Source organism: Chlorocebus sabaeus, chromosome 2 (assembly GCF_047675955.1).
Source record: "Chlorocebus sabaeus isolate Y175 chromosome 2, mChlSab1.0.hap1, whole genome shotgun sequence".
Lineage (NCBI taxonomy): Eukaryota > Metazoa > Chordata > Mammalia > Primates > Cercopithecidae > Chlorocebus > Chlorocebus sabaeus.
In genome coordinates this window covers 91,221,799-91,245,195 of record NC_132905.1, presented here as the reverse complement: position 1 = coordinate 91,245,195, position 23,397 = coordinate 91,221,799, and the positions used below count along the sequence as shown (strand labels likewise).

Genomic DNA, 23,397 nt, shown 5'->3' with positions numbered 1-23,397 from the left:
ATGGGAGGTTTGCAAAGAAAATGGTTTGACAGCACAATAAACACTGATGACTAGAAAACAATTCCTTTCTTATTTTGAAAATACTTGATGGTCCCAATGCATGCTGTAAGGATGGCCAAAAAGCTCTTACCCCTTTGTGATACTTGTGCCCACATTTGAGCACACACACGTTTTTTGATTTGAACACCTCGTGGCATATTTCACAGGAACTTGCACCCGGTGCCTGTGGAAACAAACACACCTGAATAATGAAGAATAACGACAGCTGTTTTTATGACAAGAGTTCTTCCTTCAAACATCTTCTGCCACAAAGGGTGGCAAATTATTCACAATTACAGCTAAACAGTCTGAGGAAACAACTTATTTTTTAGTAGCATTTCTTAAGAAAAAATATAAAAATACAAAAAGAAAAGTATACTTTTAAAGCTCTAATTGCCTCAGAGAAAAAACTGTTTTATGTGACTAAAAGATTCCCAGGTGAAGATTACCATACTTAAAGTACAGTATGGGATAATCACATGGCATGGTATGAATTAATCATTCATCTAATCATCTAACAGTTGAGGGTGGTAAATTCCAACACATCCACACAATGGGCTATTGTGTAGCCAAAAGGGAAATCATGACGGAAGCCCATAATCCCTGACATAGAAAGCTGGCCCCAAAAGCCTGCAGAATGAAAGCAGCTAGCAAGACAGCATGTATCATATATAACTCACTTTTTAATAAAGAGGCTGCGTGTATACATACATGCCTAGACAAAGTTAACAGTGGTTGCCTCAGGGTAAGGGAGATTTAATCTTTTTCTTTACTATTTTCTAGTTTCTATGAGCATGGATTACTTGTGCAAATCAAAACAAAACAAACGGATAGCTCATCCGGCAAACATCCATGGGCAGGGACGGTGTGGGGTGCTGGACGCAGAGATGAATGGAGGACTCCGGCCTCAGCAGCTCACAGTCTGGTGAGCACAGACAGTGCTTTCGATGTGAGAGCAGACCGGAGTGTCGCCTGGGACTCCAGGCACAGTTCTCACAGCACTTACCCTATACTGCATCATTAACTTCTATTCTAGCTCACTGCCTCTTAACTCTGAGCACCTTGAAGACACAAAATGAGTCCCATCTGGGTCCTTAGCAGGTGGTGGAAAACCTAGCCCAAACTTATGCTCTAAAAACCCCTGCTGAGGGAGTGGGCGAATGTGGGCAGCCCTGGCAGTGGGATCAAGTTCAGGGAGTAGTACTGGGCGCACCACCCGAGGACTGAAAAGACCTTGAACTGCTGTCCAGGGTTTTGCTGTCTCTCCCAAGGCATGACTTGGCCCAGGAGGAGATGGGACAGATGCTGCAGAAGGAGGGTTCATGCCCCTCCACTGCTGCCCATGACTCGAGGGTCAGGGAAGAAGAGGAAGTGCCAGACTGGGGAAGAGCCAGTGAAGGCCTCTCCAATGCCCAGTGCAAAGCTCGGAGCCAGGTTTAGTTTCAAAAAAACATACATTTAACTTGACAGTTTTCTGTTTCCTAGAAAAGATGGGCACAGTATACTTCTAACTAAAAGAAAAAAAGGACAACCACAATTTAAAAAAAATGGAAAACAACCAAAAAATCCAGCCCCTCAGAGAACAAAGTATGACTAGCATATTCAGTTTTGACTAATTCACATATAAATGTTCAAGAGTTTAGAAAAATATATATCAAAGTGGTAATACTGATTACAGGGTGGGTTTTTAAATGCCCTTTTTATTTGTTATTTTCTATTGTGAGTATGTAATACTTTGTAATTTAAAAATTAATACTTTTAACAAACTATGGTTATCAAATTAAGTCCCAGCTTGAATACATTTTTTTCTTTCTCATACACTTTGGTGAAGTTTCAGTAAGTCAGCTTTTATATATTCATTACTACAAACATCCATCATGAAGCAAAAAGGGAACTCTTCTCTAGGAGATCACGGTCTATCTTGGGGTGGGTGTGGCCACACAACACATTGACTTGTGCGCATGCACACCCACACATGTGACTGGCAATTCTGCCTGGGTGAAGAACCACAGTGCACGTGACCCATCAGGGAAATCCGCGGGAGAGGAGGGACTCTAGCCAGGTCTTGCAGGAATGCCCTACATGCTCAGAAGCTCCCTCACTTGGGTGTGGGTGGGGCCGAGACCCTCTGGAGCTGAGTGTATGCGGTGTGGAAAGTTTCCAAAGGGTAGTGGAAAGTGAAAACGTATGGGAGGAATAAAAACCTAAGTTTACAAAAGACTCAATGCCAACTCAAGTTAGCAAACCAGTACTCTCTGTGCAATCTCCTGCTGGCTCCCTGCTGAGAAGATTATGGGGCCTGTAACTCTCCTCCTGTGGATGTTGGTTATACTCTGACACTAGAGATGGACAAAAAGAAAAATTCTGGTGTCTGCTTAACACCAGAATTCCATCCAGAGCCCCCGGCCCCGAGCCACACAGGTGAGAGGCCCTCTTGCAGCCACCCCTGAGGTCCCTACTGCACGGTTCCAACGTCAGCCAGTCCCGGCGGTGAGGATGAGAGAATTACACAGGGCACGCACAAGTCAAAAGGCCCACTCTGAGCTACCTCCGGTCTTCAAGCAGTCGAGTGAACGCTAGCAAGCTATGTGAGCGCTCTGTGCCTCAATTTCCTTATTATAAGTTAAAATAATTATATTGCCTTATCAATTCAGATCATAGATATTATAGTATTTTATGAAATGTTCTACGTAAATGTAAACATTCTTACTGTGTAAAAGGAAAATAAACAACTTAAATCACTACACAGAATTGCAGGCAAGTGTAGCCCATTCCAGTGTCCCTTCTCAGTCACTAGAGGAAGAGGCCAAGGACAGCAAGTAGGCTCTCTGGAGTACACAGCTGACCCAGTCATCCTACAGCAGCATTTGATCCAGGCCACAGCCTGGGCAAGCAGCGGGACGTGGGCTCATTGCTAATAAGTGATGGAACCGATCTGTGCAATTCCAAAGCCATGGTTACACAGAAAAAAATTATTCAAAAATTATTTCCCCAACTGTTCAAAATACCACACTGGATGTACAAAGTTCATGTATTTGACCATCTGCAGCAAAACAAGAGCAAGAGAGAGAAGGCCCAGATCCCCCACAGCGGTCAGAACCCTTGTCACTCATGTGCAGCGGCTTGTCTCCATGCTGGGCACCCAAGGTGTCAGTCAGAGCAGAGACCATGACCTCGGCCATTCACTGATTGCTCTAACTGGACACATTCAAGTACACTGAAATTCAGTTTCTAATGTTAGCATCAAATTAATTAGCTCTAGAAATGAATGGGGCTAAATCATGGATTAAAAATTGTTTGCTGCTTGTTTTTCATTAAAAAACAAAACTACACAGTTATACATACAGCCCTCACAGGGACATCTTCTGCCTTCTGCCCCTTGGTTTTGGATGATGGTGCAACAACCGCCGAGGGTGGGCCCTGGGAGGACCTGGCCACGGGGACAGCAGAGCTGGGCTCGTAAGTCCTCTTGTCCTTTCCTGGGTTTGGCTGCGAAGATAACAGGGGTGTGGGGTGGGGCGGGGGGACAAGAGGGAAGCAAAGTTCAGTTATTCAACAACTTGACCATCTTCTGTCTTTAGTACATTGCTCTCTAGGTTTTGGTTTGAAGCTTTTTTTTTTTTTTTTTTTAAACACTTCTCATATTTTATAAATAAGGATGAAGTGGAACATCTGGATAAAATACCTTTTTCTTTTTCTGTCCATCTAGAATGTGTTCTGTCACTCTTTGGACAATTTCATCAATACTCAATCCTGAGAGTGAGTTCTTGTTTTTGCTTCGCACTTTTTTAATAAAACCAGCAAGCTCGGTGCTGAAAGGGAGAGTGAGTGTTAAGTGACAACAGAAAGTTCCCTACTGCTAAGCAATATTACACGCCAATATTAATCCAACAGCCCAACCCAAAGACACAAAGACAAATGCACACAAAATTAATTTGAAGACCACTAATAACAACCATAACTGTATCTAAAAAGCAGAGCTATATATTTTTTTTTTTTTGAGACACAGTCTCACTCTGTCACCCAGGCTAAAGTGCAGTGGCACAATCCCTGCTCACCGCAACCTCCGTCTCTTGGGTTCAAGTGAGTTTTGTATTTTTTTTTTTTAAAGAAGAGATGGGGTTTCACCATGTTGGCAAGGCTGGTCCCGAACTCCCGACCTCAGGTGATCCACCTGCCTCGGCCTGGCGTGAGCCACCTCGCCTGCTGGCTAATCATATTTTAACTGCTCCACTGTTTACAAATTTCAGTTCTGAAGCTTCTAATTAACACTGTCTCAGAAACTGAAATAAGAGGGCAGATGCCAAAGGTCATTCCTGAGCGCAGAGTCCTTTGTTCTGAGCTGCACTTCAGAGACACTGCCTCTATGTCATCATCTCTCACAGCTGAGACAAGAGGCAACTCTGCCCCCCTTGCACCAACCTGAACAGCAGAAACCAGAGGTGGAGGCAGAAATCCTACTGAAGAGCCTGCTGTCATCCCAACCCTATTTACAGCTCTTGTTCACTCAGTTAAGGGCAGCTTTTTCCCACATTCACAAGGACCCCTTGTTAACATGTCCACATGCCCCATTCACTATGGAATTCCGTCCAGTCTTCAACCTCACACTCTAACAAATCAGAGGTCTTATCTAACAGGGTATAAGTTGCTGCTGCCTTCTTTGCTAAATGTAATTTTGTCCCCCCAAATGATGCAAAATTATTGTTTTGCAGTTCATTTATTGATTGTATAACACTAGTTTTAGGCAATGCTATTGGTCTCATCAAAATCTTAGCAAATTGTCATGGGTTCTGATGAGTGTTAATTACCCAGTGGTGAATGTTTTCAATTTACATATGCACATGAAAAAATTTATTTGAGGCTGGGTGTGGTGTCTCATGCCTGTAACCCCAGCACTTTGGGAGGCCAACGTGGGTGAATCACTTGGGGTCAGGAGTTCGAGACCAGCCTGGCCAACATGGTAAAATCCCACCTGTACTAAAAATATAAAAATTAGTCAGGCTTAGTGGTGCATGCCTATAATCCCAGCTTCTCAGGAGGCTGAGGCAGGAGAATCACTTGAACCTGGGAGGGAGAGGTTGCAGGGAGCCGAGATCATGCCATAGCACTCCAGCCTAGGCGACAGAGTGAGACTCTGTCTCAAAAAAAAAAACCAAACAAAAAAACCCCACCAATTTATTTGAAAATACTTATCTCTATATTTACAAAAAGAAAGAAATGTAGCGCCTGTCTTTCTGAGCAAAACAATTATGCAACCCTTTTCACGTTAACACCTAATTGATTTTATCTGATCAGGAAACCTCAGTTCAATAAAATACTGAACACAGTCACAGACATTTTCTGTTCATACCTGTTGTAACATGGGAATACCACTGACAGGTGCTCAATAATACTATTGAACGGCTTTTTTGGAGACTGACTTGAACGCGCAACACGTCCTGGAAGAATAGGCTGCTTCCGATCAGCCACAGGGCTTCGTTCTGGCAGAGCTGCCCTTTTTGGCCCTGGCAGCTGAGCAACTTCAGGCTGACCAGGGGGTGGCCCTGGCAACAGCGCAGAAGGAGCCTCCCCTGGGGAATCACCGTCAGAGAACACACTGGGATCCCTGTGTAGTGCTGCGTGGTTTCCAGTCATGTTGCTTGCAGAAGTCACAAGCCCTTGGTCATCGTGGCCTGAAGACTCAGGGAGTAACTCGGGGTAAACCTGTGAGGAACACACCACACCAGGATCATTTAGGGCTTCCCTTGAATTAAGAGGACGAAACGCCCAAGGGCAAAGGTTGATGAATAAATACAATTATGCAGCCCAGAGGCTCCGTGCACAGGAAACCTGATACCATGAATTAAATATTTTCGTTTTAAAAGAATTCTTGATAATAACTTGTTATTAGAACAAGAGTAGGAGGGTTCAGACTTCTAAATAGTTATCTCTGTAAGTCACTGTTTTCTCTGTAAGATGAGACCATTTCGCCTGCCTACTGGCCCTCCTTCAGCCTCTACCTGGTTACACTTCTCCCCTTCCGAGCTAAACCCTGTAGCTGACAGATGCAGCATCACGGCCACCACACTCCCCAGAGCTGTCTCCATCCCAGCGGGCTGCCTCCTCTTCCCTGCCATCTCTCTGGGCAGCTCTCAGGCCTCCGTCCACGCCGACGTTCCTCCCCATGCAGCTGCCTGAGGCCGAATCTTTTTAAAAGTGGGCAGTCTAGAATATTAAGTTTGCAGTCTAGAGTATTTTCCTGAGATCCAAATCTGCAAATCCACTTGGGTGATTCCAAGACAACTCAAAGTCAATGTGTTGGAAACCAGCCTCAGGCATCCTCCCCAGTCCTGCTCTTCCCCTAGTACTCCTGGACGGAAGCCCAAGACTCACCCTTGACTTCCACATGGACTGGGGCCTAGTCTCCTGAGCAGCATGGCGCCTGTAAATGTACCCCTAATCACCTCTCACATCTGTTCTCTTCCCTCCACCCCCACTGCCACAGCCCATCCAGGACAGGATGATGGCAATAAGCTGATAATCGAACAACTGGAAATCACTCAAGCCCCTCCCCAACACCCCCCCACATTAGTGGCAAGCTCATCTTCAAAAAGCACAGTAGCTCCCTGTAATCCTCAGGGATACATTCTGAGACCCCAGTGAATGCTTGAGGTCGCAAAGAGTACTGAACCCTATGTATACTATGCATGCATTTCTTTTTCCTTCTTCACAATTTCATGGGTAGATTTGTTCTGACCGTAGATCTTAGCAACCTCAGGATACGATCTTTTCTCTTTCCTTATTAGTTTGAGAACTTTCAGCTTTTCACTTAAAGGAAGCACTATATTGCTTCTCTATGGCATATCTGAATGACCAGCATCATTACTCCCATGCTTTGGGGCCATTATGAAGTAAAATAGGGGTGACTTGAACACAGGCACTGGGGTAACGCGAGAAGTTCATCTGGTCACCAAATCAGCTTCTAAGTGGCTCACAGGCAAGGAGCAGCAACAGCATGAAAACACTGGACAAAGGGAGGAGGCACGTCCCTGGTGTGACCATGTGAGAATCCAGATTTCATCATGCTACTCAAAACAGTGCGCAATTTAAAACTTACAAATTACGTATTTCTGGAATTTTCCATTGAGTATTTTCTAACTGCGGCTGACTGCAGATAACTGAAACCATGGAAAGCGAAGCCATGAAGAAGGAGGGATTCCTGTTCTGCTGTTGTTCCCTCATTTGAGATCTATCCTGTCTGGTCTAATGAAACTAGAAGTATTCCAACTGCTGTAACACAGCTTATAGAAGAAGGTTCCCTTGGCTCTGCCCCTGCGTCATACTGGGCTTTCTGTTACAGCATGAAAGAAGTGTCTTCTCTCTCTCTCTAGGCTCCAGGTGCACTGCGTGTTCCATCTGGAACTCTGACCGTCCAAACACACCCCTCCCACTCCTTTGTCTGGTAAGTTCCTATTGCAGACCTCTGTCTCTGAGCGACTTCCAACTGGGAATCTTCCGCTGAGGCCACAACTCTAGATGAGGTTAGTGGCCCCTAATTCCCGCTGCTCCAGCATTCTGCCATGGGAAACCTCACTCTGCTGCAGGTAATGATGGGTTTAAAGTCTGTCTTTCCCCAAGTCTATGTGCACTTTGAGGGCACAGCCCACAATCTTTATCACCATAATTACCCAGTGAATGCAGGAGGGAGAAATGAGATACAAAGTAAATCATTTTTAGGCACATTTATTACTAAAGCTCCTGGCACAGTAAGAGTTCCCAGAATTTGGGATATGAAAATTCTTTTGAGTATTTATAAAATAACATAAGCTAGGATTACAAACTAATAGTAAAACATCCTATTGAGAGCCAATGTTTTCTCTCTATATATCAGTTGTTATATGAACTTAGAAAAACGATAAATGATAAGTGCCCTTTAGTGTAATTCTAACTAAAATTGCACATTCAATGGAGAGAAAAAACTGGATCTCAATAGAATATTTTACTCAGTTCAGGGTGGTCACACTTTTTCCACACTTAATTTTTTTTTTTTTCAGATGAATTCACAGTAAGTTTGGATGTTTACTGTGCAAGGTACTGGCGAGAAAGAGACATTCAAGGCCAGGCTGAGATCTAATGCCCATGAGAGAAGGGCCACAGTGGGAGGCCAAAAGAGGGCAGCCCCTGATGGGGTTTCAGGGGAAGGCAGGATGCAGAGTGGGGACAGTGTTCCAGGCTGGGAACAGCCCAGGCAAAGATCTGGCAATAGTGGGAGGGTGCAAGTCAGGTGCTGGGAGAGAGTCTTCTCTGTCTTTAGGAACCAGAAGATTTCACTGTCCTGTCACAACATTCTGGAACTTGTATCTTTCTTTTTTTTTTTTTTTTTTTTTTTGGAGACGGAGTCTCGCTCAGTCGCCCAGGCTGGAGTGCAGTGGCGCGATCTCGGCTCACTGCAAGCTCCGCCTCCCGGGTTCACGCCATTCTCCTGCCTCAGCCTCCCGGGTAGCCGGGACTACAGGCGCCCGCCACCTCTTCCGGCTAATTTTTTGCATTTTTAGTAGAGACAGGGTTTCACCGTGTTAGCCAGGATGGTCTCGATCTCCTGACCTCGTGATCCGCCCTCCTCGGCCTCCCAAAGTGCTGGGATTACAGGCGTGAGCCACCGCGCCCGGCTGGAACTTGTATCTTTCAACTCTCACATACAGTCCTCCTTTAATTTTGTTTTTCTTTTTTACCTAAGTTTTCTCACAAAATCTAACTTTAAATTCCTATGGGTTGATCTCCTCTGGGCCTAATTCATTTCAATTTAGTATTTACTAAGCATCTATCTGTGTCCAAATCTAAGACACGTGGGTTTAGCCATGTTGTAAAGTCCACAAAATACAATTAATGCTTTTGTTTTCTGTGCTGTGCATATTAAAATAAAAAGACAAGATTATTCACTGTTATTCACAAGATTTGGCAAATACTTCAAACAAGTAGTAAAATATGATGTGCTAGACCAACAAAACCCCGTATGTCTCAGGCATAGCAGCTTTTATTCTGTATTTGAGGAGGAAACCTCTTAATTTTTAGATTTTGGTCTTATGTCCCAAATATCTAGGAATAAGATATTCCTGAGGTGGTGATAGGGTCCTGCTTGAATCACAGGCACCTGCTACTCCTGGATTATTCATTCAAAGTCAAGAATACATATACCCCACACACACACACACACACACACACACACACACACACACACACGACGAAAGACAGGCCAAGGTACAGAAGAGTGATACAAATGTAGCAATGGTGTATTCACCTCAGTCTGTTCCTCATACAGATGCAGAAAGACTGATCTATTTTATATAAGAATGTTATAAAGCTTAAAAATTCATCAGTAGCACCAATAATGAAACATTAAGGCAATTATTAACCAATCTCATCCTCACTCCCAGGGAACAACAACAAATAACTACTTTGGCTAGTTAACAAATGAATTATGGTTCTGTTTTTTTTTTTTTAAAAAAAGATGTGCTAGACTTACTGTGTTACAGGCAGGAAATGAAAGCTCGGAAATCTGCACTTTAGAAAGTTCACTGAGACGAGAACCATTTTTAATTGCCTTAATTTGTTCTTCAAACTGAGACTGTGAGTAGAAAGTAAAGTGTGGGAAAACCACAATTGTCAATTAGTACTTTGTTTCTTCCTATACGTTATAAATGAAACATAACTGTCTTGTAAGGAAATTCAAAATAAGACCTCATTAATCCAAATGCTCCAAAGCCTTTTCAAACATAACTCCTCTAATCTTACCAATCAAGGCAGAGGTCAAGATGGTTAATTAAGACAATACAATTGGCCGGGCGTGGTGGCTCAAGCCTGTAATCCCAGCACTTTGGGAGGCCGAGACGGGTGGATCACGAGGTCAGGAGATCGAGACCATCCTGGCTAACACAGTGAAACCCCATCTCTACTAAAAAATACAAAAAACTAGCCGGGCGAGGTGGCGGGCGCCTGTAGTCCCAGCTACTCGGGAGGCTGAGGCAGGAGAATGGCGTGAACCCGGGAGGCGGAGCTTGCAGTGAGCCGAGATCCGGCCACTGCACTCCATCCTGGGCGACAGAGCGAGACTCTGTCTCAAAAAAAAAAAAAAAAAAAGACAATACAATTACTTTCAGCTGGGCACGGTGGCTCACGCCTGTAATCCCAGCACTTTGGGAGGCCGAGGCGGGCAGACCACCTGAGGTCAGGAGTTGGAGACCAGCCTGGAAACCCTGTCTCTACTAAAAAACAAAATTAGCCAGGCATGGTGGCACATGCCTGTAATCCCAGCTACTTCAGGGGCTGAGGCAGGAGAATCACTTGAACCTGGGAAGTGGAGGTTGCAGTGAGCCAAGATCACACCATAGCACTCCAGCCTGGGCAACAAGATGAAACTCCATCTCAAAACAAATTATAAAAAAACCATTGCTTCCATGAAAAGCTCATAATACTTTCAACAAAAAAATATTGACAATAATAGATAAAAAAGAAATAGTTTCAATATGACACTAGCCTCCTGAGAATTGTAACTATCACAAAGATTTTGATGGTATTAAATGATGTTTTTTACAACTTACCTTTGCTTTCTCAATTTCTTTTGTAACATTAGAAAGAAACAGTTCCCATGAACATATATCAGACTCCATGTCAGGATATGCTGCAGGATCACTGAAAAAGTATAATATAAAACTGCTTTAGAAATCTAAAAAATTAAAAGCACTTATGGTCAAATAAACATCTAAACATGAGAGAAAGATACATTTAACATGATCACATACACACACACACAAAAACTATTTTTAAAGATTGCTTATCTTGTAAATTTACCACTAGAGACACTTTAGAAAGTTTTAATTATTAATATAACAAAAACTCTAAAATTAAAGGGCAGAGGGAAAGTAAGTCTCCTGAATTTTAAGTTCTTTTCCCAAATTTAAAAGGTTGACCACTCTTCATTTAACATCTTTATGTTTAATATTAAAGCCAGCGTCTGCATTTAAAGATTTTTTAAAAAGGTAGTCTGAAACATTCAAAAGATTCCAATCAAACCCTAATCATTACCTTACTATGAAAATAAAGGATGGGCCTAAGATAAATTTATCATCTCAGCATGTCATGAATCTGGTCTATTGAAAGTGACAGATAAATTGAGAAAATCAATTTCTCCTAATTGAGAAGATCAAAAACACTACCAATGGTAAGACCTCATTATACATCTTGAAGAAAAACCAGAGCATTCTTTTTGAGACGGAGTCATGCACTGTTGCCCAGGCTGGAGTGCAGTGGCTCCACCTCCTGCGTGCACGCCATTCTCCTGCCTCAGCCTCCCGAGTAGCTCGGACTACAGGCACAAGCCACCATGCCCAGTTAAATTTTTTGTACTTTTATTACAGACGGGGTTTCACTGTGTTAGCCAGGATGGTCTCGATCTCCTGACCTCGTGATCCGCCCGCCTTGGCCTCACAAAGTGCTGGGATTACAGGCATGAGCCACTGCACCTGGCCTCTTTTTACCCCTTTTCTATGTTTCTATACTTTGGTGGAGGAGGCAGAGTTAGCATGGCATCCTGAAGAAAGAATCTTTGTATATTCTACGGTTTATTGGAAGAGTTGATACTATTAGATGAAATGAGTCTGAGATTATCTTTGTTTCCCAGATGAGCTGCAATGCAGCCTATGGCGGGTGCTTAGTACAGGTGGTTGACCACCACTTGGTCTCAACCTCAGCTGTACTAGTCCCGTATTCTAAATCAGCATATTAGTTTACTTTTAATCAGAAAAGTTTTCTAATGAAAAACATTAAATCTTGAAAATGAAGAAGGGGCCGGGTGTGGTGGCTCACACCTGTAATCCCAGCACTTTGGGAGGCCTAGGCAGGCGCATCACCAGGTCAGGAGTCAGAGACCAGCCTGGCCAACATGGTGAAACCCTGTCTCTACTAAAAATACAAAAATCAGCCTGGTGTGCGGTGGGCGCCTATAATCCCAGCTACTCAGGAGGCAGGAAAATCACTTGAACCCAGGAGGTAGAGGTTGCAGTGAGCCAAGATCATGCCACTGCACTCCAGCCTGCGTGACAGAGCAAGACTCCAACAAAAAAGAAAGAAAGAAAGAAAGAGGAAAAAAGAAAATTAAGAAGAAGAACTATACACTAAAACTGTTTGTCCGTGATTCACACAATCTCTGGTTCAATGCTGAGGGTTTGAAATTTGAATCAAAAGGCAAGCACCAGGAAGGATCAAAATCCTGGGATTAAAAATACAAAACCTGTGTATAGAACATGATAAAAGGACTCAATGAAAAGTAATCCCACATAGAGAAGTGCTAAGTATTAGAAGAAGATCCTCTAGAAATCCCAGGCAAGCCTTATCTTAAAAACGAACAAGGCCAGCCCAGCGCAGTGGCTCATGCCCGTAATCCCAGCATTTTGGGAGGCCGAGGTGGGCGGATCACGAGGTCAGGGGATTGAGACCCATCCTGGCTAACACATTGAAACCCCGTCTCTACTAAAAATACAAAAAATTAGCCAGGAGTGGTGGCAGGCGCCTGTAGTCTCAGCTACTTGGGAGGCTGAGGCAGGAGAATGGCGTGAACCCAGGAGGCAGAGCTTGCAGTGAGCCAAGATCGCGCCACTGCACTCCAGCCTGGGTGACAGAGCGAGACTCCGTCTCAAACAAACAAACAAACAAAAACAGGTAGAGATTATGTGGAGAGTTGAAAAAAATTTAACATGTGAATATACTTTGTAGTAACATTCTCACATGCTGTCATGTAGACTGTTAAATAATAGTTATTAGGAAAGCAACTTGGCAAAAAATTTTAAAAGACTTGAAAATGTGATCTTCGTTCCAAAATTTTACTGCATGGAGATGACTAATAATGTGCATAAAGATTTAACTATAAGGATGCTCACTGCAAGGTGGCTTATATTAACACAAATTCACAAACAACTTCACTGTCCCAGCACAGCAGTGTTTGATAAATCATGACATGTTTCTATGCTCGAATACTACCCAACCTTTCAAAATTAGGTTGGAGAAATGTGATTACCAATATGAAAATAAATTTCCTATATACTATTTAGTAAAAATAATTCACAAATTTTCATTTTTTCAAACACTTCATGTATTCCAAAATAGAAATGCTATATCGCCATTTAGAATTATGAGTGATTTTTATCACTTTTGTTTGTATGTCTTAACTTTTCTACAATTGAACATGTATCAATTATATAACCATTAAAAATAAAACAGTCCTAGTACAAAATAATGTTTCTCTCAAATGGTCCTAGCTTTATCTTCTAAATGACATGCTAAGAACACCCACGAAACTGCATTACCAGCTAATCAGCTCCAGCTTCTTCAGATAGGCTTCTGCTTGTGACTCCACGATCTGTAGCTTATACACTTCACTCTCCTTCCAGTTTTCAAGTACGGATACCTGCCAGTAGATTAGAGGACATACAAGTATTTTACAAATGACAGCCTGAAACTATTTTAAAGGTTAAAACTTAAACATTCCAAGCCACTTTCCCATTTCTCCTTAAATGAAGCATGATGACACAATAACCAGAACTTGATTATATCATAGGTGAACATGAATTAGACTTGAGATTTGAAAACAGAGTAACAAAATGACATTACAAATGCATATCTTCCATGATTCTTTTTGCAGATATGAATAACTGTACATGGTTTTCTGCTTAAGCTATATATAAGCACAGAGCCAGGTTAACTGCATGTGCACACCAGTGTGCATTACCTATGGTCCTGCAGCAGAATAACCCTTAATAAAGGCTGCATCCTCTGCAATAGAAAAGCCTCAGAGAAGCTGTTCTCAGCAAGGGCATCAAAGGCCTTTGGGGTATGCTTTTAAGATTTTAGGCTCTCTGTGGCTTCCCCACAAGCCAACTGGCCATTTTTGTGAGAATCACTGCAGGAAATGTAGAATGGTCTTATGGTCCAAATGATCCATCAAATAGCCTTTTAATCCAGGTGTCAGTAAACTCGACAGGGCCCACCAGGCAAACCTGCTTACCAAATGGTGGTGTGAATTAAACAAGCTCAGGAGTACGGATGCAGGTGTAGGACCCACAGAATATTCATACTTTGGCTCTTTTTCCTTCCCTCTCCTTAGAAGCAGGTGCATAGTCAATTCTTAATTGAAAAGCCTAATGTTTACAGACTGTATAAACTAAGCCTTTTCTTATTTTACCAGAATAATCACAGACACATATGCCAATAATATCATTTGTTTCTCAGCTAGAGAAACACAGAGAATCATGTTTCGGGAACTAAATAAAATACAGTCAGATGTCATTATTTTGATTTTCATCTCAGTAGTTTCTCAAACAGTGTACTGACATTGCTATATATTCTTCTAGGGGCGGGAGGAGTGTACTCCTAATACGTGGATTATTTTCAAGTTCCTTTTCAGTATTGGCAAATATAGTTGGCTACTTCATGGTACATCACTTGATTACATATGATGAAAGTATTCGAAGTGTATAATATAGGAAATGACTGAATTATAATGGTAAAAAAGGACAGTAGGTTACAAAATTTGGTGTACACTATGAGTGCATTTAAGTAACAACACAAGCATACCGGTAAAACATTACAAGGCTATAGGCAAGGCAAAAGAGTGGTAGTTTTAGGGAGGATATACTATGGGTGACAGGATATCCTTTATGCACCACACTTTTCAGTAATGTCTGTTATGCCTCATATGTCATTAAAGAAACACAAAAACAAATGACAAATGCCATAGTGGTCACTAAGTGTCATGGACTCACCTCTGCAGCCACAGCTCTCTGATGACTCTCTTCATAATCCTCTTTCCCTTTCTTTATACACTCTTCTATTTTCATTTTCTCATTTGTAAGTGTGTTGCTACAAATATTGAAGGGAAAAAAAAAACCTTGAACAAAATTTCACAGTGAGATGACAAAGGCTTCAGGCTGGATGAACTTTGAAACCGCACCACCACAGCCTCAGCTACATCTTCCAGAGCAGTTTCTCATCTCATATTTTACTATACAACACACAGACTCAAATGTGCTCTTTGTCCTTTACAAGTGATCAAAAGCAGATATGAAATGGAAGTGCACATTAGGTGGGCATGCTAAGAATCAGGTGAGGGCACTGTTCCAGTTCATCATTTTATGAGGGTAGGTGGAGTATAATCTGGTGACATTAATAAACTATATAGGCCAGGCACAATGGCTTAGGCCTGTAATTCCAGTACTTTGGGAGGCCGAGGCAGGTGGATCGCTTGGGCCCAGGAGTTCAAGACCAGCCTAGGCAGCATGGCAAAACCCTGTATCTACAAAAAATACAATGGTGGTGCGTGCCTGTAGTCCCAGCTACTCGGAAGGCTGAGGCAAGAGAACTGCTTGAGCTGGGAGATGGAGTCTGCAGTGAGCCATGACCACGCTACTACACTCCAGCCTGGGTGACAGAGCAAGACCCCGTCTCAAAAAATAAATAAATAAATACATTTTAAAAATAAGCTTTATAAAACATTCCCTATCCTTTGAGCCAGAAATTCCGTTTTGACACATATTACAAGGACAGAACCCAAAGGGAAAAAGAAATCTGTACAAAATTATTCGAAAAAGGATAGAAATGTGCATATGAAACAATACTCAGTGAGAAAAGCAGAATACAAGTGCTTATCATTGAACATACGGTTACCAATATGTGAAAACATATTATTTCCATTAGCAAGCAAGGGTTAAAGGGAAACTTTGCATAGAGTCATAATAAAACTTTAATGAACCTATAATTATAGAGCAGTAAGAGCAGCAAACTACTAGCCTACAGTGGAGACAAATATTCCAAGTAACACAAAAGAAAAGTTTTTAAAACATGTTTTTAGTTTCAAGTTAATCCAAAAAACGTTATTGACAGCAATAAATTCAGTATTTCTATATTGACAATGAGAAATAAATGCAGAACTCTTGTAAAATAAAAATATTTAAATATTCAAAGAATATTTATAAATTAATTTTTAAAATGCAACAGAAATAGAAATAAAGAAAATAGAAACATATTTAAAAGAAATAGACAAGCAACAATATATTTCAAAGTCTACTGTGCTTGTACCCCTGGTATTATAAGTATTAAAAGATATTAAAAATAAATTTAAGCTTAATTTGCCTGATTTCAAGGGACTGATCCAGATGTAATTCGTGTTCCTTTTCCTTTCCATCATTTTTCTGGGTATACCTATAAAAGCATAATCACCAAATTTTAATTAATTTTGAAAAAATTTTTTTAACAGGACTCCCACACAGTAAATTCTACCCCTATCCTTACAAACACTTCTTGCTTTTGTGATATATATTTTTTTACATCTTGTTTCCTTTTTAGTATCTTCTAAATAGGAAAATAATTTGAGGTCATTTCCCTTTTGGGAAATTTTCCTTCCAGGTCACGTTTTTCTTCACTCTAAGTCATATGCTTACAGGTAAATCACCCTATCTCAGTCTAAGATGTGCAGCTCAAGATGGTTTCAATAGGAGACAGAGAACACAGGTATTGTGGCATCATCATCAGTGTAACCAGTGATTCTTATTGAAAATGAGAAGATGTGGATTCTCATTCAAAATGAAAACAGCCTTCTACTCTTTAAAACAGAACTTAAAGTCAAAACAAGCATTCATGCACACATGCGGGTGCACACACACACACACACACACTGATAATCCTTCAAAACAAGTGTGTGAATCCCCAATACTTGAGCCATGCCCTGCACAAGGTGGGTTCTGCCTCTTCTTTCATGCTACCGTGAGATACTTTTGCAGTCATCTCTGTTTACTAAAGCCGCTTGTTTCTAAGACAAGCCAGTTTAACTATTATTTTACTTATTTTGTAAAACACTTCCTCCCTCCTCTAAATAGACAAATACTGGGTAACACTCTCATGGAAGCCCTGCCTTCTTTCATAGCCGCCTGTGGTTTGTGTCACTTTACCAATCACGAGCTCTACATTCTAGTCATTTCTTAATGAATACTAAGTGTGATCAAGAGCACAGAAACATCCAAGAAACCATTTTTCACGTCCTTTGTGCATCTCTGAGAAAGAGATCCAAAAAGTTTAAAGATGTTACTTAAAAATCTAAACAGAAAAATTGAGCTTTAAAGCATTTACATGGAAAATGTAAAAAGCAGGCCAGGTGCAGTGGCTCATGCCTGTAATCCCAGCACTTTGGGAGGCCAAGACAGGTGGATCATCTGAGGTCAGGAGTTCAAGACCAGCCTGGTCAACATGGTGAAACCCCGTCTCTACTTAAAAAAAAAAAAAAAAGAAAAGAAAAATTAGTCAGGCATGGTGGTGGGCACCTGTAATCCCAGCTACTCAGGAGGCTGAGGCAGGAGAATTGCTTGAACACGGGAGGCAGAGGTTGCAGTGAGCTGAGACTGCACCACTGCACTCCAGGCTGGGTGACAAAAGCAAAACTCTGTCTCAAAAAAAAAAAAAGCAAAAAACTTAGAGAGAAGCCTATGGTTTATCTTTAAATTGTGACAGTAAAGGTAAAGAAATCTATTAATAAAATGGAAAAAAGTCAACAATAAAAAGTTTATTCTTCAGCAGAAATTACCTTTTATGCAAGTACAGAAAAAAAAAAAATTCTTATCATTAACAGCCCCTAGTTACCTTGTCTAGTTTGATAGTATGTCTGAATTGAACATAAAAAGTATGTTAAATATAAGTATTTCCACATTTTTTAGTAACAAAATGACCAAGACTGGTCAGGCTCAAATATTAGAGATAAAAACCTTTACAGACATTATCGTTTCCATAAGTGTGTTCTACTAGTGAAGCTACTTTGATCATCAACATGATATGACACAGGGAGTGACAATTCTGAGGCAGTGCTTTACTCTTCCTCATTGTTTGAGGACTGCCTAAAAACTGCCTAAATGCAATGCTAGCAAGACTCGTAATGAAAGTCATCTGATCATATGGCACGCGGCATGGAAAAATACAAAAGCCTTTGAAAGGTGAGTGTGTAGCGTGGCCCCCCAACGACCTGGCCTCCCATTATTCATGCCCTTGAATCTGGACCAAGCCTATGACTTGTTTTAAGCAATAAAAGTTAGCAGAGATGATGCTGTGACAGTTCTGGGCCTGAACTTTCAGGAGGCCTAGTGGCTTCCACTTCTGCACCATTTGAAGTCCTTAGCCACCACGTAAGAAGTCTGGCTATCATAATAGAGATCACATGGAAAGACCACATAAATCAAAATCACAGAGCGGCTACACAGAGAGAAAGTGAGACCAAGCCACCCCAGCATCCCAGCTGAGGCCAGCCCCAGTCATCACCCAGCTAAATTCAGCCACACGAGGACTCCTGGCAAGACCAGTGGAAGAATGGCCCAGCTGAACTCAGCCCAGATTGCAGGACCATGAGCAAATACAATGGCTGCTAACCAAGACACTGACGTTTGGGTGTTTTCTTACACAGTGGTAGAAAACAAGCTGAAGAATTTGACCTATCACTGTTCAGAGCAGAGGGAGGTTAGGAACGGATCATAGAGAATCTTAAAACACACTCTTGGTCCACCTGACAATCATTCCTAGGATCCGTGCATGTTATCAAATTGTTCACACTACAAGACAAATTTTAATAATTTATAGATTCAGGATAAAAGTAATTATAAATAAAATAATCATCACAGAATCTTACTTTTGAAAGGAACCTTAGATTTTAGACCAGCCCCATGTTTTGCTGATAAGAAAAAAGAGGGCCAGAGAAAGGGATGGTGTTTAAACCGGAAGGAAGTCAGTTCCTTGGGATTCTCAGTTCCATGCTACTCTCACTTTCATATTAATTTATCTGAAAAAATGTTAAGTTTAGAAAAAAACTTAGGTGAGATAATTACTCAATGAATGCTTTTTAAAATGAGACAAACACTGAAAACAGTAGCTATTCATTTTTACTTGATATAGTTTAAAATTAAATATCAAAATGTGAAAATAACCAAAAGTCACAATTTTTTAAAAATAAAAATTACTGCCTTTCAACCATTACTTACGTTTCACTGGCATTTGAAACTTTTTTAATTTTCTTCTTCAGTGATTTTAGTCTTTCTTGGATTTCTTTTTTTTCCTGCTGCCATTTTTTAATTTCTCTTTCCAAATCTTGAAGGAACCAATCTAATTCCGTCTTTGAGATCTAAAAACATTTAGAAAGTACTTAAATAAATGGCAAAATATACTTTTTAACAAAGGAGACCGAAAGGCTAGAATTGTGACGGCATCATAGCTTAAACAATGACTCAAGTTCAGTGGAACAGACACTCCCAAGCTGGTGCCCTGTGGCAGGCTATGCCCACCAGCCAAGCCTGGGACATCAAGTCACACCAGACAGCCACATCCTACCCACTACGAGCACCTGATTACAGTAAAGCACCCTGAAGAACCACTCTGATGTGCCCAGAAGTATTCACACTTCACTCTCCAGCCTAAATGATTCTATAATCTACAAGGAGTCTGTATACATGTTTTAGTTGGCAAGGCCAATAGTTTTTGTTTGCTTTTATAAATATAAATGTAATCCTTTTGCTGGTCATTAAAGGCATTGGGGTTGAGATACCTGCCAGAATTTCAGGCAGTGTGACAAAGAGAAATGGAAACCTCTTTGGAGTCAATGCTAGTTACCGTTCCCTTGGATGGTTTGGTACAGCACCACTTGACACCCAACCCTCTTTGTCAACTTCTTATGTAGTTGCTGGTTTTGAAACTTCTGAATCTACTCATTCTCTAAAGGTTTGATGTTTGTTTTGAAGTATCATCTATTCAATGGTAGCAAGGGGTTTGGGTGGGGCACATGCTTATAAATACCAGTCATTTATAAGTAAAACATTCCCTATGTTAATATTTCTAATAATTAATTTAAACGTGAATCAAAGCAATACCTAAAGGAAACAGAAACAAATATTTTCTAGTTTAAAATCTCACTATTATCAATGATGGCTTAATGAAATCTTAACTTCACATTTGCTTTAGGGAAACTTTTAATTTTTTACTTCCTATCAGATTCCCTACAGCCTGAACTTCCTGCTTAGGCTTAGAGCACACGTAGGTCACTGAGGAATACAGTTCAGCTATAGAAACTCTAGTTCTTCTCTGTCAAAAAGGACACTAAAGTCAACCTACATGGATTCCATAGGAAATCATGGCCTTCAGGCCAAAAGCTCTATCAATTTAAGAGGCCACTACTCCTTCTTCAGCCTTAGACATCAAGGTTTTCAATGTTTTTTAAAGGCAGATTTGCTAACCAGTCAAGGTCCTTTAAGATTTCTGAATCCTACAGCAGGGATAAGGTTGATTTTGGCACAGGACAACTGTTCTTAGGTGACAAAAACTGAACAACAGCTCAGTAATATTCCCTTTAACATGGGAACCAGTCCTTCCCACATCTTCTTAGCTGCAACCTTGTTGATCCTGAATTTCTTGAGTCATTGCTGTGACTGAGGTGACCACCATGCCTATTCTACTTAAGAATCCTGTGTTCCACCTGGTTCGGTTCTACCAGGACCAATGTGAATTTGCATGCCTTGCTGCTGGCAGCCAAGCCAATCTTGTTTCTCACCTATCCTGTGCTCCTATTCTGAGCCAGTGATCTCACCTGGGATCCATCCTTTTGGCTGGGAGATTATGTGCAACCACAAGGTTATGCTGAGGCATAAGAACCTAGTTGGCAACAAATACCTAAGGGAGTTCAAGTATCAAGAAGCACAAAGTATTATAAACACATGCGCACATACACACGATTATAGCTCAGGCAGCGAAAATACTACATGAGTTCATCTTCTGTTTGTACTAACCACTGCTGAATGCCATAGCTGCCTCACAATGCTAAACAGGTTAGCTACCACGAGCTTGTTTCTGACTGCATGGAAGACAGAATGATCTCCTGAACCTTTTTCTTTCAAACTTAGCATAAAACAAACAAATAGGCTATATACAACTGTATCTGCTATATTACAGTTTATTGACATAACTATAAACACTTTCTTTTTCTCAATTAGAAAAAAACTTGTTTTCTTATCTTTTTTATTAAACCTCAGTTGCACAAGAGAGGCTCTGGAAGTGATGGCGGACAGAAGGGCCTCACGAAGAGGATGCTGCAGAAACGCCCCACAAGACCAGCACAGAGCCTGGCACTTAAAAGAACATTCAAGAAATATTTGTCACATGAAAGAATGGATAATATCCCCAAGTCCATACTAGCAGTAAATAAAGCAGCAAACTTCACAGAATGTGAGCCTGATGTCCTCTGATGTAGGCTGATAGAGAACATGGAAACACAACTCATTAAATGCAGCTTTTTAGGGGCCAAGCACACATTGTTTGATAAACATTTGCAAAGCTCCTAGTTTGTATACTGAGCTAGGTGCTATTAACCAAAGATAACTTTAAAAACCACCCTTCTGGGCATGGTAGCATGTGTTTGTAGTCTCAGCTACTCAGGAGTCTGAGGCAGGAGGATCCCTTGAGCCCAGGAGTTCCACCTTGGCAATCTAATGAGACCCCCATTCAAAAAACAAACAAACAAAACAAAACAAAAAACAATCCTTACTTTCAAGATCACAGTTTGGTAGAGAAAATATGCATAAAAGATAGTTACTAGACTATACCATTCGAAAAATTTATTTGAAATGGATCACAGACCTAAATGGGTAAGAAGTGCCCTTGAAGTAGACAGGCGTTTCTTAGCTATGACACCAAAGGCACAAGCAATGAAAGAATATGAGAAATTGGACTTAGTGTACTCAAAGTAAAAACTTTTGTGATGCAAATGATACCATTAGGAAAGTGAAAAGGCAACCCACAAAATGGAGACGGAAGATACATTTGCAAATATGGAAGATGGAAGTAAATATCTGTAAATCACATATTTGATGAGCAACTTGTATCCAGAATATAGAAAAACTCTTTGTTTTTGTTTTTTTGAGACAGGGTCTTGCTCTGTTGCCCAAACTGCAGTGCAGGGGCAAGATCATGGCTCACTGCAGCCTCGACTTCCTGGTCTCAAGTGATCCTCCCACCTCAGCCTCCTGAGCAGCTGGAACTACAGGCATGTATCACCATACCTACCTAATTATTTATTTAGTTTTTAGTTTTTTGTAGCAAGTGAGGGTCTCATCACATCACCCTGACTTGTCTTGAACTCCTGGGCTCAAGCAATTCTCCTGCCTCAGCCTCCCAAAGTGCTGGGATTATAGACGTGAGCCACCATGCCCAGCCCTGTTTTGTTTCTTTTTTTTTTTCCTTTCAAGACAGGGTCTCACTCTGTCGTTGCCCAGGCTAGAGTGCAATGGCATGATCCTGGCTCACTGTAGCCTCAAAACCCCTGGGCTCAAGTGACCCTCTCAGTTCAGCCTCCCAAGTAGCTGGGACCACATATGCACACCACCATGTCTGGTTAATTTTTAAACTTTTTGTAGAGAAGGGATCTTGCCATGTTGCCCAGGCTGGTCAAACTACTGGGTTCAAGTGATCTTCCTGCCCTGGTCTCTCAAAGTGCTGGTTTTATATGTGTTAGCCACTGCACCTGGCCCAAAAACTCTTAAAAGTCAACAACAGAAAGACAAACTCAATTCAAAAATGAATAAAGGATCTGAGTAGACATTCCTCCAAAGAAGATATACAAATGGATAATAAGCATATGAAAAGATGCTCAATATCATTAGCCTTTCGGGAAATAAAAATCAAAACCACAATGAGATACCACTCCATACCCATTAGGAGGCCTAAATAAAAAGACAAATGATGATAACTGTCAGTAATAATGGAGAAACTGGAATCCTCATATACTGCTGGCAGGATGGTTTTGGAACAGGTTCGCAGTTCCTCATATGCTTAAATATGGAATTGCCATATGATCAGCAATTGCACTCCTACACATATATCCAAAAGAAATGAAAACATATGTCCACAGAAAAACCTGTCCATGAATGTTCACAGCAGCATTATTCAGAATAGTGAAAAAGTGGAAAAGAACGCAAATGTCAACTAGTGAATGAATAAAATGTGATACAGTCATACAATAGAATATTATTCCACAGTACAAAGGAATGACATACTGATACATATTAACATAGATGGATGTACATGGATGAACCTTGAAAACACTGTGAGTGAAAGAAGACACTTATAAAAGACTACATGTAACATGATCCATTTATACAAAATGCCCAGAATAGACAAATCTAGAGAGTAAATCAGTGGTTGTCAAGGGCTGGGATGCGGGAGAGAATGGGGAGTGACAGCTAGTGGGTATAAGATTTCTTTTTAGGTTGATGAAAATGGTTGAAACTTAGATTGTGCTACACACAGCCCTGGGCA

The 23,397-nt window shown here is 41.1% G+C and overlaps 1 protein-coding gene across 2 annotated transcripts in view; it reads right to left on the bottom strand.

Annotated features, from left to right (window-relative positions):
* TTC3 (tetratricopeptide repeat domain 3) overlaps nucleotides 1-23,397 on the bottom strand; it is a 119,827-nt gene that overhangs the window by 2,650 nt on the left and 93,780 nt on the right. Inside the window, exons 36-45 of one of the 2 annotated variants that reach the window (XM_007967772.3) lie at nucleotides 19,080-19,219; nucleotides 16,198-16,266; nucleotides 14,832-14,928; nucleotides 13,377-13,477; nucleotides 10,617-10,707; nucleotides 9,542-9,643; nucleotides 5,390-5,742; nucleotides 3,725-3,851; nucleotides 3,385-3,528; nucleotides 131-223 (exon numbers count right to left, since the gene is read on the bottom strand). In XM_007967772.3, coding sequence (XP_007965963.3) covers nucleotides 131-223; nucleotides 3,385-3,528; nucleotides 3,725-3,851; nucleotides 5,390-5,742; nucleotides 9,542-9,643; nucleotides 10,617-10,707; nucleotides 13,377-13,477; nucleotides 14,832-14,928; nucleotides 16,198-16,266; nucleotides 19,080-19,219 — 1,317 coding nt within the window. The remainder of the gene's footprint in view (nucleotides 1-130; nucleotides 224-3,384; nucleotides 3,529-3,724; nucleotides 3,852-5,389; nucleotides 5,743-9,541; nucleotides 9,644-10,616; nucleotides 10,708-13,376; nucleotides 13,478-14,831; nucleotides 14,929-16,197; nucleotides 16,267-19,079; nucleotides 19,220-23,397) is intronic. The other variant, XM_037984783.2, reaches the window with a different exon arrangement.